The sequence below is a fragment of the Myxine glutinosa genome, chromosome 11, assembly GCF_964187855.1.
Source record: "Myxine glutinosa chromosome 11, kmMyxGlut1.1, whole genome shotgun sequence".
Taxonomy (NCBI): domain Eukaryota; kingdom Metazoa; phylum Chordata; class Myxini; order Myxiniformes; family Myxinidae; genus Myxine; species Myxine glutinosa.
Genome location: NC_136271.1, coordinates 8,099,563 through 8,117,224, shown reverse-complemented (window position 1 = coordinate 8,117,224; position 17,662 = coordinate 8,099,563). Strand labels below are relative to the sequence as shown.

The window sequence follows — 17,662 nt, the reverse complement described above, 5'->3', positions numbered from 1 at the left end:
AAGGAGCGAAGGTGAGCAGAGAGTCTTGATTTTGGCAGTTTAACCATAAGAGGGTTGCAGGCAGATCTTGTGCGACCTGTAGGAATATTTGCGGGACAGAGCCCAGAGAGAGCTGGGGGGGCAAGGCCAGAGAGGAGTCGGTAGAAGACGGAAAGACCACCAACCTGCCTGCGGTGAGTGAGTGAAAGGCCCTTGGAGTTAGCTTCATCGCGGGAGATTCCAATGATTCTGAATGCTTTGCTTTCAACAGCGTGAAGACGAGCTAGGTGTGAGGCAGGAGCACCAGCCCAGAGGGGAGAGCAGTATTCCATTGAGCTGCGGATGAAAGCCTTGTACGTGGTGAGGAGCTCAGGTGTGCCAAGGAAGGACTTCGCACGACGGAGGATGCCCAGTCGGCGACTGCTTTGGAGGCCAGATTTGAAATGTGGTTTTCCCAGGAAAGATCATGGCAGATAGTGAGACCCAAAAGTTTGAGTGACAGAACTTCTTGGAGAGGATTATTCAGAAAGTAGATGGGAGGGTTGTCCAGTCGGTCTTTTCGGAGAGACATTGTAAGAGTGTGAGATTTGTCAGGATTGAAAGACATGTGCCACTTGTTTGCCCAGACTGTGATTTTGTCCAGGTCTGCAGAGAGTGAGGAGGCTGCAGACTGTCGATCTGAGGGATGAAGAATGGAGCGACAGAGAGTAGAGTCATCAGCAAAGAGATAGAGAGGATTTTCAAGAGTCGGGGAGATCATTGATGAAGACCAGAAAAAGCACAGGGCCCAGAACACTGCCTTGGGGAACTCCAGCCTGAACAGGAAGAGGAGATGAGAGAAACCCATTCAGGGCCACACGTTGACTACGACTAGAGAGGAAGTCCGCCAGCCATGCGTGGAGATTTCCATGGATACCAACAGAGGAGAGTTTGGTGAGCAGGGCGGGGTGCCAGACCGTATCGAAGGCACGTGATATGTCAAGGGAGACAGCTCGAATTTCCTGTTTGGCATTGAGGACCTCCATCCATTGCTGAGAAAGCAGAAGCAGCATGTCCAGAGTAGAGTGACCAGGTCTGAAACCAAATTGATGATCAGAGATCAAGCCATTGGAGAAGAGGAAAGATTTCATATCTGAAGCAATGATGGATTCCATGACTTTACTGATAATTGAGAGAAGGCTGATTGGTCTGTAGTTGCTAGGATCTGTTTTTGCACCTTTTTTGTGCAAAGCGGTGATGTTGGCAGATTTCCAAGCAGATGGCAGATGACCTTGAGCAAAAGAGAGTGTGAAGAGAACAGAGAGAGGGAGTGAAAGAGCGGAAGAACAAGATTTTAGGACGCGTGGGCTGATGCCGTCAGGTCCAGTTGCAGAATCAGAGTCGAGGGTTGACAGAAACTTTTCCACCTTGTCAGGAGGAAAGGACACAGAGTCCAGGAGCAGCTGGGTACGACTGGGTACGGTGGGTACAGAGAGGGATGGGTTTGGAAAACAAGATTTAGAGGCAAACACAGAGTTGAGGCATTCAGCTTTTTCACGCGCAGAGTCAGCCGTGTGGCCGTTTGAGGTGAGGGAGGGGATGGAGGGGGAACAAACACCAGAAACAGATTTGACCAGACGCCACCAGGATTTGGAAGAGGGAGACAGATAAGAGAGTTCTGTCCTGAGAACGGATAGATATTGTTTCCTGGCTCTCCTGAGGGTGGACACACACTTGTTTCGGGCTTTGTGAAAGGAAATGAGATTTCCTTCCGTTGGATTTGCTTTCCAGGAGACGAAAGCAAGTTGTTTCTGGGCAATAGCCTCACCACAAGATTCCGTGTACCATGGACGGGAGGAAGGGTATGACAACTGAAGACGAGATGGGATAAATCTGTGCATGAGAGAGAGCAGTTTACTTTGGAAGAATTCCCAGGATGAGTTGATGTCAGAGGCGGTAGAGATGGGAGACCAGTCCAGATGATTGATGGCTGCTTGAAGACCATGCCAGTTGGCCTGAGTGAAATGCCAGACTCGTCGACGCTGAGGAGGCTCTCTGAGAATGGTCAGAGAGATGTCCACTTTAACAAGCACATGATCAGATGAGCCGATTGGAGCAGAAGAAGAGCAGCAGACATTTTCAGGGAAGTTAGTCATAACCAAGTCCAGAAGAGAAGATGCTCCATTGATTGAGATCCGGGTCGGGAAATTGACAGATTGTGTCAGTCCCAGTGAGTCACAGAAGTCCTTTGCTGAAGAGCCATGGCTGGTGAGAGAGGTACCCACACCCAGCCAACTGGCATGGTGACAATTGAAATCACCACATATGAGGAAGAGAGAGTTGGGATGGGTAGATAGAAGTTGGTCCATGTTATCAGACAGCGAGATGTAGATGGAGTCATCACTGTTTGGTGGATGGTACAACACACATATGAACAAAAGGTGGGAGCGAAGGGGAAGCCGTAGCCAAAGGTATTCCTGGGGGTGAGGTGGAGAGAGGGCAGTGCAGGGCGAGTGAGGAAGATAGTTTTTTATAAAGATAGCAACCCCCCCTCCAGGACGAGGCTCAGGTCTATCATACCGGAGGAGGGAGTAACCTGGGAGAGACACCAAGGAATCAGAGACATCATGAAGGAGGAAAGTTTCTGTTAAGCAGATCACGTCTGGTTTGTCAGAAGCAACCTGTATGGAGAGATCAGTCAAGTTTGAGCGAAGGCCCCGGATGTTTGAGGTCCATACTGTTAAAGAAGAGGAAGGGGGAGCATCGGATACAGAACGGGGGGGGGGAGCGGTACGGTATGATGTGGAAGAGGAGGAAGAGGTAGGGAGAGCTGTTGAAGGTGCGTCAGAGATTTCAGAACAGCTTGGAGAAAGGGAAGTATGGGGCGGACAAAAGGTTTGATGGTGAATGGGTGAGGCGCAGTGAGGTGTTGTTTGAGGAGGGGGAAGAGTGAGGCAGAAGGTTGAGGGAGCTGAAGGTGAGAGTTGGAAGGGGGAAGAAGCGGGGAGGACGCTTTGAGGAGGAGGGGTGAGAGGGGAGTCTAGGAGGGGAGGAGTGAGGGAGGGTCTCAGAGGGGAGGGGTGTGGGGGGAGTTTAGGAGGGAAGGGGCAAGGGGGGAGATCTGAAAGGGATGGGTGATGGGGAAGATTTGGAGGGGAGGGGCAAAGGGGAAGATTTGAAAGGGATGGGTGATGGGGAAGATTTGGAGGGGAGGGGTGAGATTGGATTTTGAAAAATGTACGATTAATGGGAAACGAACATTTCTTGCAAAATGAGATTCTTGCGACCTTCGAGTCAAAAATACGTTTGAGGATGCTGAAGGATGGGTGGAGTTCTGGAGAGTTTAGGGAATGAATGAAAGATGCACTCTAAGAGATGGATTTTTTTTTTGGAATGAATAGATTTGGTGAGCAAGTCGAAAGCATCCTTTTATAGAAGAAGAAGAAAAAGGTGTTATAGTTTATGACAGAATACCATTCTTCAGGGGACAGATGGAACATTTTTTAACGACGTGAACAAAGAACGAACGAACAAATAAGAACGAAACGGATAAGAACAGAGAAGGGAATATATATATATCTATTTTTTTATTTTTTTTATTTTTTTGAGTTGGGATGAAAACAAAGACAGAGACCGAACGTGGAACGTGAAAAATAGAGACCGAAAGGAATTGCGAGCGCCGAAAGGAAACCGACGATTCTGTACACAGGTATGAAAAACCAACACCAAGAATACTATTAGAGACACACCAATAGTTACCTACACACCGAAAGAAAGATAAAGTTTCGACCTGTGGTAAAGCCGGTATTACGACAAAAACACAATTGTGAACAGTTACTTATTAACTTCGAAAGCGTGCGCGCATGCACAGCTTTGAAGAGACGTGACGTCACGTTACTTCCCGAGACGAGAAGAGACGTGAAGAGACTTTGAAGAGATTTAAAACGTTAGACAAGTGGTCGATGTTCGGGGAAGTTAGGGGGAGAAGCGAAAATCTAAGAAATAAGCAATACAGCGAAGGAAAGAACTTAAATTCACAGAACACCTATGGGGGTGGGGAAGCCGAGATAAACTAGGCCGCGCACGCGGTGGGACAGAAAACGATTAAATTATACAAAAGTTTGCAAGAATTGCAAATCAACACCAACTGGAAAACACCCTGCAACACATGCACAATAAAAAAACCAGTAGGAATTGACGAACACTGATTGACGATCATTGACGATTGACGAACACCCGATGTCCCTGCGCTGCTCTCAAATGTTGTGTTTGTGTCCTTCCCCCTCTTCCCCCTCTCTTTTGTGTCCTTCCCCCTCTCTCCCCATCTTGTCTGCCGCGCTCCCCTTGTTTTTTGTGTTTTGTGTGTCGGTTTGTCTTTTTGTGTGATTAATGTTGGCTCTTTCACGAGCCTCGATGTTGTATTAAAAAAAAAAAAAAAAACACGAATGGAAAAAATACTATAACTTTTGCTGCCGTGCAGAGAGCTCCAAGACGCTTCCTTGCTCCAGGGACCGGAAACGGAAGTCAAGGGGGAAACCCTTTTCGCCCTCCCTTCCCCCCCCCCATTTCCCGCCCCTCCCCTTTCCCCCATCCCCCTCCTTTCCCCCTCCCCTTCCCCGCCCCTTTACCCCCCCTCCCCTTTCCCCCTCCCCCTCCCCCCCTCCCAATTGACGAAAATGACAGTTTAAAAATTGTACATTTTATTCATTTGTGTTCTCTCCATATTCTCATAATAAAGGTTTGTTAAATATTTGATGACAAAAGCTTAATTGGTAAAAAATAAAATAAAGTTATGGCCTGGATTGACAGACGGACGCACATATGGAGACACACACACACACACGCGCACACACACACACACACACACACACACACACACACACACACACACACACACACACACACACACACACACACACACACACACACACAATTGCAAAACCCCATGTCTCACTGTGCGGGGGATGGGCTAATAAACCCTCTTCCTGCTTCACTTTAAGTGTCAGGTCCGCCTTCCTGAGGCATCTGATATATATATATATATATATATATTTCTGCTCAAGAAAGGATTTGTGTTCTCCTGTGTGTGTTGTCTAAGGTGAAGGGTGAGAGGTGCATTAAAAGCACTAATAGGTGTAATGACAGTAGAGCATTTTCTTCTCAATACTTGCCTTGTTCCTTTGCCACTTACCTTTCCAAAAGGACAAGTTAGAGATTAGTTTCAGCTCTTGACTCACATCCAACTGGAACCCTTGGAAGCTGGGAATGTCAGCTGGCATGAAGGTCTTTAAAGTCTCTATAGCCTTGACCACTCTGTCAGACATAAACAAACAACTGTATTGCAGTAAAACTTCTCAATTACTTTTTCTTTTGCTATTAAATTTTAAAAGCCTGATGGGAACTTGTTGTTTTATCAGCAAAGTTATTGGCAAAACATTTAAAATGTTTGTTAAATTTTTTGTTTTTAAAATTTTAAATGTTTTAAAAAACATTTTAAAGAAAAAAAATTTAAACCCATAAAACTGAATAATGTGCTTTTCATGGCAAATTGTCTTTTTTCTGCCTTGGAATGTTAATTTGGAACTTATCCATACTGCATCACAAGAACTTATCCACACTAGTGATTCACAGACAGGAGTCGCAAACAATAGAAATTGCAACTCGGTAATGAATGTATGGTATTTTTTTGGTGTAGCCGAGGTTCGTATAAGAGCTAACACCTAAAACGTATAATAAAGGGAGCGGGAGACGAGAGAGGGAGATAAAGGGAAGTACAACACTTGAGAACATCGGTAGATCTGTGGAGGGCAGAGGGCTGGGGTGGAGTACACAGGATAAAACAAATGGACACAATTAGGAGTTTCAGGAAAGAAAACGGCATTTGAAAAAGGTGGATTTGGGGTGAATTAACGGGGGTAGAAAAGATCAAGGTTTTTGATGGGGGAAGATAAGAGATGGTGGTGAACAGCTGTTTTAAAGACCTGGAGGGAGGAGTGGGATTGAAGAGAGTGAGGGAGTTTGTTCCAGAGGCGGGAGAAAAGAAGAATGAAGGAGTGAAGGTGAGCAGAGAGTCTTGATTTTGGCAGTTTAACCATAAGAGGGTTGCAGGCAGATCTTGTGCGACCTGCAGGAATATTTGGGGGACAGAGCCCAGAGAGAGCTGGGGGAGCAAGGCCGGAGAGGAGTCGGTAGAAGACGGAAAGACCACCAACCTGCCTGCGGTGATTAAGTGAAAGGCCCTCGGAGATAGCGTCACCGCGGGAGTTTGTGGTTAAGATAGGTTTTTTACAGGAACGATGAATAATAATTTTGTAAATATTTGAAATGTGATGATTGTTTAAGGGGATAGCATGTTAAGGAGAAGAGGCAGGTAGCTTCGGTTCACTTCCCACAGCCCTCATGAGTTAATTTCATAGGTTAATTAAGTGTGAGACAGTGAGTGTTAAGACTGGAATGGTAGCACCTGCAGTGAACCTAGCAGCGGCTACGGTTCCAGGGAGGGAGGGGGGAGGGGGGGGGGGGGGGGACACTGTTATGAATTTTAGGGTAGGGACATATATAGATTCAGGTGGATCTGTGTCGGTATCATGCTCCGGTTGTCGTGATAGGGAATCTCAATGTAATACGTTTTGTAGCCAGAATGTCGGATTAAGCTTCTGTCTTTGTCCCCGGCACAAGGGGGCGGGGCTTGTTAACTAGATTAGGGCATGAGGGTAAAATTCCCTTGTACGTACATCATCCCCTTTGTGATCATTCCTTTGTCCCATATGGCAACGCACCATAGACATTAGTTAGGCCCATTAGTTTTACCACACACACTACTTAAATTCCTCTCCGCCACAATAACAATAAAACTCACTGGAAGCCAGTTCGGGGAACTGCCGCTGGAGCCACAGCCAGCCACATCAACAGCTGGCATAGCAACACACATCGAGCAAGCCCAGGCAATAGCCATGCCCAGAAGGACTCGTGATTGGTCGGGATGGGGACAAGAAGCTGGCCATTGATGGGTGGAAGGAAGACACAAAGGTAGGACGAAGGCCGCCGATTGGCAGGGTAGAGAATTGAGCCTGTGATGTTGGCCGGCAGGGATTGAAAGGGAGGATCGATGAGGTCAGACGACGGGCTGTAAAAGAATTGGCTGACTGACATTTGCTTCTTCTCGTTTCTGGATTCCTTCACGCCCGGACGTCCTTCCCCTCACCGTAGACGCTTTTCCTGGGTTCTCCTGCTGCCCTCACGCCTTCCTTCACCCTTGACTCTCTCTCCCTTCGGATCCGAACATTGGGTGCAACGCACTGTGACCGTGCCGAATCTGGGAAAGCATCGCACGGCTGAGGAGGTGGGTTGCACACCCGCTCGCTCAATTGGCGCGAGAGGCCTTATCGAGGCCTAGTAAATGGGGGCGCGTCGGGGCCTTGTTCCCGCCAACCGGAGCTGCGTCAGACGACTGCGCTCGGAGCCTGACGATCCCTTACACACTGCGGACAGAGCTAAGCCCAGTACAAACACACACACACACACACAACGTTCTTTTAATTTATATCCTCCTTTGTTTGTTGATACGTCTGATGTGATGGATCTCGATTTAGGACATTTGTTTGCCATCGCGTCCTTGTTTCGGGTTTGGTTTAATAAATCTTATTTTTGTACATTTAATTCCATTTCGTTTGAGATTAATTTCCGCAGGATTGAAGACTGCCCAGATCGCGTCAGATAAAAGCTCCCGCTCCTTCTTCCTCTTTCTCCCCCCTCCCCCTCCCCCCCCCCCTTCACCCCCCTTCCTCTTGTATAGTGAAATCCACCATTGAATAACGCCTCAAAGTAAGCTCAATTGGTCATCCGTGGGTGCTCCGTCTTGATAGTCATCCACAGCACAATATATAAATATATATATATAAGTTCAAAACACACCTGGTCACAAGTGTGCCGCACTGACCGGGTCCTCAGTCGAGGTCCTCAGCATCATCCCGTTTCGGCCCTTCAATCTCGATACGGTCAGCTAAGGTGGGCCAGCAGGGGCACGTACACATCCACATCCACATGCAGCAACTGCACCGGGATGCGTACATACCCCCACCCCCAGCCAGTGCGAACAACAACAACAACAACAAATCCACATCCAGATTCCACAGCACCAAACAAACATGGTGGAACACTCAAAACACCCACCTTTATACCCTTCACCACTCACCAACAAAACACACCAGATCATTCATACACACACAGACACACCCATACACACACATACATACAGAACACCAACCAAACAACCATCTACACTTACATCATACACCACTCAACACACAAAAACACACTCATGCAAAAATTAATTCATGCAAAAACACACACCCTCACCCACTCACTCATATACACAAAATAAGAAGTGATAATGGTAACAAAAAAAACAAAAACAAAAAAAACACACACAACCAACCTACGCCGTTCGACGTGCCTCCATAAACTTCCTCCATATCCAAAATGAGCCTTTCATGGCAACCTGGGCCACGTTGTCACACATCCTCCTTCTTTCTGTCCCACACACTCCCAGCCTAGCAAGAAATGCAGAAAAGGAATTGCCAATATACCCTCTACACCCCACCTCAAATGGCTGAAACGAAACGCGCCAACCCTTCTCCCAGCACTCTGCCCCCAGCTCACTGTACTTTCCTCTCTTCCTCTCGTGCACCTCCTCCATGTTCTCTTCCCAAGGTACCGACAACTCTCCTAAGATGACCTGTCTTGTTGCACTTGACCAAATGACAAGGTCAGGCCGCAACCTTGTCACACAGATCTCCTCTGGGAATACTAATTGTGGCTTTAGGTCTGCCACCACCTGCCAATCACAAGCATCTGACAGCCCTCTTGCTTTCCACCTCGTCCTCCTCTTTCCACTTGGCCCTCTTTGACAAACCATACCTCTCCCCCATCAGTCTCCTTCTCCACTCTTCTCTCTCTCTCGATCTCAGCACCTCTTGTTGCACCATCTGCACCACCACCGCCAGCACCTGATCATGTCGCCACCTGTATCTTCCTGCTGCCAATGCTACTGAGCATGCACTCAGTGCATCGTGCACCGTTCCCACACCTCCACACAAATAACATCTCTCCTCCTGCAACAACCCCCACAATCTGAAGTTTACTGGTGACGGAAGCACATCATAAGTTGCCCGCAACAGGAAATTCAACAATATTGGCTCCATCCTCCAAATCTCTTGCCACTTCAATATCCTCACCCGCACACCTTCCCACTTAGTCCAAGCACCTTGCTGTGCCTGACCGACTGCTTTCACATATCTCCCCTCCTCTTCCTTTCTTCTCAACTCCCTCTCAACCATCTTCCTCCTCTCTTTCACACATGCCTTTCCCCATCGCTCATGCTCCATCCACCCCAAGCCATGCTTCCCGTGCTGTACCATCCCCATGACCTCCTCCTGTTGAAACCGCTCCTCCACCTCGTCCACCTCTACTGTTGCATTCCACTTCCGACTTCCCTTCTTCTCTGGGAGAGCATTCTTTACCACTGCATCACTTGAATCCCGCAACATCATGAACTCCCGCACCCTCACCACCTTAAACTCCTCGGTTAATGATGTCAAGGGAAACTGGAGTTTTCCACCCTGACCATAAAAGGCAATGTTCGTCAAACAGCGTGGCACTCCCAACCACCTCCTCACAAGCCCGATCACCACAACCTCCATCCTCTCTACATGCCCAATCGCAATATCATACATCATCAATGGCCACAATGCTCGTGGCATCAACCCAAACTTCAAACACCATACCTTCAACAGTATATGTATATGTGTGTGTGTGTGTATATATATATATATATATATATATAATATTAGCCATGGTCTGAAAACTGACTTCATATGTTTATTTTATTTCCGATGCATTTATATCGCTGTAGGTCTTGGAACATGATGTAAATCTTCTACCCACTTTATCATCCATTGTACTGGGATTTTGCTTTTACATATCTTACATATACTGTACATTGCTATGCTACTGAGCCAAGAGGAGATCAGAGATTAAATTGTATGTTGCACAAGAACAGAAAATTGACTGCACATGTATAAACTATCTGTTTGAATCCTAGAAGAGTTAAACTTTTTTAAAAAGAAAAAAAAATTGCTTATTAAATCCACCTTAACGTAGAGACAACTGCATAACTTCTGTAATAGATACAAATAATCTAAGGAAGGTTTTTCAATTGTATTTCCAAATGAAATTCATTGTATATAGGAGAGTACAAAAATATGTAAAATTGTTTTTGAACAAGATGTACATATCTAATGTGATCGTCTTGCTAACACGAATAGAAACCTCGTCAATTTAAAACATGATGTACAGTTTTGATCAGGATTATATTTTTCATTTGTAGCATCCAATCATTAACACAATCTTCTTTACTATGAGAGATCCGTGTGTGCGGGTGTGTCGCCATTATCAGAGATGGCTGAGCGGATCTTTGTCATACTTTTGGAGGTTCATCAGTGCGTGCTGGGGAGTGTTTTAGGCCAAAAAAAAAAATGTAAATTTTTGAAAAAAGAAAAGTTCGATTTTTGGGGGGGATTAAAAAAAATCGCTCTATATGTGACTGAGCCTTTGTAGCTATGTGAAAGGTAATATTAAATTTCCCTTAATTAGTGTGTGTGTTATTAAAAGTGTTACGTTTGTGGGGATAGGCATGGAAATGATGGAATACCTTAGGAAAGTTAGAATCGTGTAGGTTTAGAATGCTCCGTATGCCGTGAAAAATCCATCTGATTGTACGTAAATCGGCTGTCTGCCCGGGTAAGAGCGTTTGCGTGTCGCCATAAGGGGCGTGGCTTTTGTGCTAATTAATTATAGGGCTTAAAGCTTAATTTCCCAGTGTGTAATTTGCCTCCTGTGGTCTTCCCTTCAGTTTCATTACATTCGGCCAGCCAGGAAATTGAGGACTCAGTAAAACAACGACAGCAATGTAATGGACTCATTCGCTCACCACGCTGCCAGGTCCGACAGAAACAGCATTTGCTGATCGGCAAGGGAACGACGTCATCCGCACATTCCCGAACAGAGATTAGACTCCGCCCCCTGACGACTCGTAATGAATAGGCCACTCCCGGGCCTTTGTGATTGGTGGAGGCGAGATGGATGATGGAATAGCGCTGTGTGATTGGACAGAGTATAACGTCAGCAGTGGAACATTGGAGAGCTGAAGGAAAGAGAAGCTGTCTCGCCATCTTGGTCTCTTTGTCCTGCCGTTTGTTGGAGACAGTCTCATTTTGCCTCTCTTTGTCCTGCCGTTTGTTGGAGGCAGTCACATTTCGCTTCTCTTTGTCCTGGTGTTTGTTGGAGGCAGTCACGTTCTGCTTCTCTTTGTCCTGGTGTTTGTTGGAGGCAGTCACGTTCCGCTTCTCTTTGTCCTGGTGTTTGTTGGAGGCAGTCACGTTCCGCTTCTCTTTGTCCTGGTGTTTGTTGGAGACAGTCGCATTTCGCTTCTCTTTGTCCTGGTGTTTGTTGGAGACAGTCGCATTTCGCTTCTCTTTGTCCTGGTGTTTGTTGGAGACAGTCGCATTTCGCTTCTCTTTGTCCTGGTGTTTGTTGGAGACAGTCGCATTTCGCTTCTCTTTGTCCTGGTGTTTGTTGGAGACAGTCGCATTTCGCTTCTCTTTGTCCTGCCGTTTGTTGGAGTCGGTCGCATTTCGCTTCTCTTTATCCTGCCGTTTGTTGGAGTCGGTCGCATTTCGCTTCTCTTTGTCCTGCCGTTTGTTGGAGGCAGTCGCATTTCGCTTCTTTGTGCTGGTGGTTGTTGGAGGTGGTCACATTTTCTCTTTGTTCTGGCTTGGTCGTGGGTGGTGGCGCATCTTTGACTCATGGTGCTTGTGGAAAGAGACTGAACCAGGGAGGTTCGGGGCAGTCGGCATCGTGAGAAGTACCTCACATTGGGACGTTGAGGAGCGCAACTCTGCGCAATTTTGTGCACTTCCGCGTGGTGGTTTGGAGGCGACAAACGTTGACAAGTCCTCGGTTGAACTGCAAAGCTGAGTGCTGGCCAATTACCAAATCATTTTATTTTATTTTATTTCTCCCTGTGTCTGTAATTGAGTCTGTTTGGAGGGCCCCACACCTTAGCCTATTACTATTAGTTTTTACCTCAACATTTTTATTTTGCTTTCATTATTTTCATTAAATCATTAGTTGTTGATTGTCAATTTCTTGTCTTGTTTCGTTTCTTTGTTTGTGGGTTCGGATTAACCCAGTTTCGGCCGTCCGATCAGGTTAGGCTTCAAACCTTCCCGCGAGCGCGAAAAGATAATCACGCCAAGTTTGAAATACACCTCGGAGTTAAAGCTCGTTTCGGTCATTCGTCCTCTTGGGATGTTAAACCTGGGGACGTGACAATATTAAATATATATGTTCCTTAATGGGTGTAGGTTAGCGTTTTAGGCCTCAGTCACACTGGATCGTACGATTTCTGGATCGTGCGATTGATGGCAATCTGGCCGAGATACGACCAATCGTCAATGTTTGCTACGCTCTCCATTTGCGATCGCAAACAGCGATTGCTCTTAGGACTTATGGTAGGTCATCGTATGATTGGTGGTACGCGTGGTCGTGCGATCACTAACGATTGGAGAAGATCAATCGCAAGATCAATCGTAGGTAATCGTGCGACTAGTGGTGGCGATCAGCGACCGATTGTACGATCAATCGTGGCGACCTGCGACCATCGATCGCAGCCAGTCGTGAGTTCGATTCCCGACGCAGCTATAAAATGTCATAAATGTGTTTACGATCCCTCAGATGGACGTTAAACGGACGTCCCGTCTGCCGACGTTCGTTTGTGGACGTTAAATACCTCAAGGTGTCCTTCGCGAAGAGTAGGCGAGCTATCGCAGGCACACTCAACAAATTACAAATCCTTGCCCTGACTAGTGGAACGTCAGGCCTGGCCAACCGGTTCGTGACAAACTCAGACCAAGCTTCCCCCGGCCGACCCCTCAAGAAAGGTGGGCTAATGAAGAAGAAGTCACAGGAAGAAGATCGGTTGAAGAATAGAATGACATGCTGTATTAAATATTGAAGGACACCGTGGCGTGGGGTCTACCAACTAACGCCAGCAGACGGGATTCCCGTTTAACGTCGATCCTGGAAATGATGATTCACACTGCCTATGAATCACCACGATGCCACTTTATAGCTTGGTTGGGATTCGAACCCAGGGTAGACAGCTTGGAGCCGAGTTTGTGTACCTGCCAGCCCTTGTTTAAGAATTAAGCGATTTAAATCAAAACATCGGACCGAATTTACTAAAGTCGTTTAGCGAGCGTCTTGTCAACACACGTCTAACCCTTAAACACTGACAAAAAATTGTTGTACACGCACAGCAAAACACACGCGAATGGTATAAAATAATATTCTCTATATATATAAAACACAGTTTGTGTGTGTGTGTGTGTGTAATGTTACCGATAGACTCCGAAACGGAGAGGCTCACGTGCTTGATATTTGGCATAGACATGGCCATTGAGCCTGGGACGAACATGGCCGAGACAATATTTGACGAGATCCATATTTTTTATTCATATTTACCTCAGCGCATTTCAGCGAAGTACCCGCTAATCTCAGCCAGTGCGAGTAGCTCGCTGATTCGCTCAGAGCGATCACGTGATGTTCCATCCCGTCACACGTCACATGTTTGCACGTAATTCAGGGCGAAAAGCCATTGCGTTTTTTCACCTTTATGCGATCGTGTTTTGTGTCGATTTTGTGCGATATGAATTACATTTTAATTCATATTTCGTGTTTACGAATTCGAATACGAAGGATTTCCCATTTCCGCTTTCGATTTCGAATATGAATCGAATACGAGCTTGAGTCGAGAGGGCGAATGTACGGGTTGGGAATGTACGGATCTCCCCTCCCCCACCCGGCAACGCCGGTACTGGAGGGCGTGGGTCACAGGATCGGTGTCTCCAAAATCCGCTTCGTGCTCTTGCGAAGATGCAGGATGATGTCGCGATTGTTGTGCTGCTCTCTGACCATGAGAACTGCAACGTCATTGTTGACTGGCCCTCCCCTTCCCTCCCCCTTCCCCCTCCCCCGTCCGTCCTCCTCCTCCCTTCCCCCTCCGTCCTCCCCCTCCCTCCTACCCCTTCCCCTTCTCCTCTCGCCCCTCACCCTCCCCCTTCTCCCCTCCCTTTTTTTTTTTTTTTTTTTTTTGTGTACTTAATCGAGGCTCGTGAAAGAGCTGACATTTACTTCACAAACAAATCAACCAGACAAACAAAATATATAAAAAGAGGGAGCGGAAGACAAGAGAATGGGAAGCACACAAACACTTGAGAGCACACAACATTTGAGAGCAGGGAGATGTGTGGGAGGGAGAGGGCTCGGGGGGAGGAGGCGTGGGAAGGGGTGGGGGGGGTGGGGGGTGGGAGAAGTATAAAACACAAGGACACCAAGGACTTCCAGGTCAGAAGTTGGTATTTCAAAAAGTGGAATTGGGGTGAAATTATCGGGGATAGAAAAGATCAAGGTTTTGGATGGGGGAAGATAAGAGATGGTGGTGAACAGCTGTTTTAAAGACCTGGAGGGTGGAATGGGATTGAAGAGAGTGAGGGAGTTTGTTCCAGAGGCGGGAGAAAAGAGGAATGAAGGAGCGAAGGTGAGCAGAGAGTCTTGATTTTGGCAGTTTAACCATAAGAGGGTTGCAGGCAGATCTTGTGCGACCTGTAGGAATATTTGCGGGACAGAGCCCAGAGAGAGCTGGGGGGGCAAGGCCAGAGAGGAGTCGGTAGAAGACGGAAAGACCACCAACCTGCCTGCGGTGAGTGAGTGAAAGGCCCTTGGAGTTAGCTTCATCGCGGGAGATTCCAATGATTCTGAATGCTTTGCTTTCAACAGCGTGAAGACGAGCTAGGTGTGAGGCAGGAGCACCAGCCCAGAGGGGAGAGCAGTATTCCATTGAGCTGCGGATGAAAGCCTTGTACGTGGTGAGGAGCTCAGGTGTGCCAAGGAAGGACTTCGCACGACGGAGGATGCCCAGTCGGCGACTGCTTTGGAGGCCAGATTTGAAATGTGGTTTTCCCAGGAAAGATCATGGCAGATAGTGAGACCCAAAAGTTTGAGTGACAGAACTTCTTGGAGAGGATTATTCAGAAAGTAGATGGGAGGGTTGTCCAGTCGGTCTTTTCGGAGAGACATTGTAAGAGTGTGAGATTTGTCAGGATTGAAAGACATGTGCCACTTGTTTGCCCAGACTGTGATTTTGTCCAGGTCTGCAGAGAGTGAGGAGGCTGCAGACTGTCGATCTGAGGGATGAAGAATGGAGCGACAGAGAGTAGAGTCATCAGCAAAGAGATAGAGAGGATTTTCAAGAGTCGGGGAGATCATTGATGAAGACCAGAAAAAGCACAGGGCCCAGAACACTGCCTTGGGGAACTCCAGCCTGAACAGGAAGAGGAGATGAGAGAAACCCATTCAGGGCCACACGTTGACTACGACTAGAGAGGAAGTCCGCCAGCCATGCGTGGAGATTTCCATGGATACCAACAGAGGAGAGTTTGGTGAGCAGGGCGGGGTGCCAGACCGTATCGAAGGCACGTGATATGTCAAGGGAGACAGCTCGAATTTCCTGTTTGGCATTGAGGACCTCCATCCATTGCTGAGAAAGCAGAAGCAGCATGTCCAGAGTAGAGTGACCAGGTCTGAAACCAAATTGATGATCAGAGATCAAGCCATTGGAGAAGAGGAAAGATTTCATATCTGAAGCAATGATGGATTCCATGACTTTACTGATAATTGAGAGAAGGCTGATTGGTCTGTAGTTGCTAGGATCTGTTTTTGCACCTTTTTTGTGCAAAGCGGTGATGTTGGCAGATTTCCAAGCAGATGGCAGATGACCTTGAGCAAAAGAGAATGTGAAGAGAACAGAGAGAGGGAGTGAAAGAGCGGAAGAACAAGATTTTAGGACGCGTGGGCTGATGCCGTCAGGTCCAGTTGCAGAATCAGAGTCGAGGGTTGACAGAAACTTTTCCACCTTGTCAGGAGGAAAGGACACAGAGTCCAGGAGCAGCTGGGTACGACTGGGTACGGTGGGTACAGAGAGGGATGGGTTTGGAAAACAAGATTTAGAGGCAAACACAGAGTTGAGGCATTCAGCTTTTTCACGCGCAGAGTCAGCCGTGTGGCCGTTTGAGGTGAGGGAGGGGATGGAGGGGGAACAAACACCAGAAACAGATTTGACCAGACGCCACCAGGATTTGGAAGAGGGAGACAGATAAGAGAGTTCTGTCCTGAGAACGGATAGATATTGTTTCCTGGCTCTCCTGAGGGTGGACACACACTTGTTTCGGGCTTTGTGAAAGGAAATGAGATTTCCTTCCGTTGGATTTGCTTTCCAGGAGACGAAAGCAAGTTGTTTCTGGGCAATAGCCTCACCACAAGATTCCGTGTACCATGGACGGGAGGAAGGGTATGACAACTGAAGACGAGATGGGATAAATCTGTGCATGAGAGAGAGCAGTTTACTTTGGAAGAATTCCCAGGATGAGTTGATGTCAGAGGCGGTAGAGATGGGAGACCAGTCCAGATGATTGATGGCTGCTTGAAGACCATGCCAGTTGGCCTGAGTGAAATGCCAGACTCGTCGACGCTGAGGAGGCTCTCTGAGAATGGTCAGAGAGATGTCCACTTTAACAAGCACATGATCAGATGAGCCGATTGGAGCAGAAGAAGAGCAGCAGACATTTTCAGGGAAGTTAGTCATAACCAAGTCCAGAAGAGAAGATGCTCCATTGATTGAGATCCGGGTCGGGAAATTGACAGATTGTGTCAGTCCCAGTGAGTCACAGAAGTCCTTTGCTGAAGAGCCATGGCTGGTGAGAGAGGTACCCACACCCAGCCAACTGGCATGGTGACAATTGAAATCACCACATATGAGGAAGAGAGAGTTGGGATGGGTAGATAGAAGTTGGTCCATGTTATCAGACAGCGAGATGTAGATGGAGTCATCACTGTTTGGTGGATGGTACAACACACATATGAACAAAAGGTGGGAGCGAAGGGGAAGCCGTAGCCAAAGGTATTCCTGGGGGTGAGGTGGAGAGAGGGCAGTGCAGGGCGAGTGAGGAAGATAGTTTTTTATAAAGATAGCAACCCCCCCTCCAGGACGAGGCTCAGGTCTATCATACCGGAGGAGGGAGTAACCTGGGAGAGACACCAAGGAATCAGAGACATCATGAAGGAGGAAAGTTTCTGTTAAGCAGATCACGTCTGGTTTGTCAGAAGCAACCTGTATGGAGAGATCAGTCAAGTTTGAGCGAAGGCCCCGGATGTTTGAGGTCCATACTGTTAAAGAAGAGGAAGGGGGAGCATCGGATACAGAACGGGGGGGGGAGCGGTACGGTATGATGTGGAAGAGGAGGAAGAGGTAGGGAGAGCTGTTGAAGGTGCGTCAGAGATTTCAGAACAGCTTGGAGAAAGGGAAGTATGGGGCGGACAAAAGGTTTGATGGTGAATGGGTGAGGCGCAGTGAGGTGTTGTTTGAGGAGGGGGAAGAGTGAGGCAGAAGGTTGAGGGAGCTGAAGGTGAGAGTTGGAAGGGGGAAGAAGCGGGGAGGACGCTTTGAGGAGGAGGGGTGAGAGGGGAGTCTAGGAGGGGAGGAGTGAGGGAGGGTCTCAGAGGGGAGGGGTGTGGGGGGAGTTTAGGA

At 47.5% G+C, this 17,662-nt stretch overlaps 1 protein-coding gene across 2 annotated transcripts in view; it reads right to left on the bottom strand.

Annotated features, from left to right (window-relative positions):
• LOC144894227 (tripartite motif-containing protein 46-like) overlaps positions 1 to 17,662 on the bottom strand; it is a 51,792-nt gene that overhangs the window by 15,004 nt on the left and 19,126 nt on the right. The window contains exons 1-2 of one of the 2 annotated variants that reach the window (XM_078786370.1): positions 10,670 to 10,735; positions 5,150 to 5,271 (exon numbers count right to left, since the gene is read on the bottom strand). In XM_078786370.1, the coding sequence (XP_078642496.1) occupies positions 5,150 to 5,237 (88 nt within the window). In that variant the 5' untranslated portion in view covers positions 5,238 to 5,271; positions 10,670 to 10,735. Of the gene's footprint in view, positions 1 to 5,149; positions 5,272 to 10,669; positions 10,736 to 17,662 lie in introns of those variants that run through there. The other variant, XM_078786369.1, reaches the window with a different exon arrangement.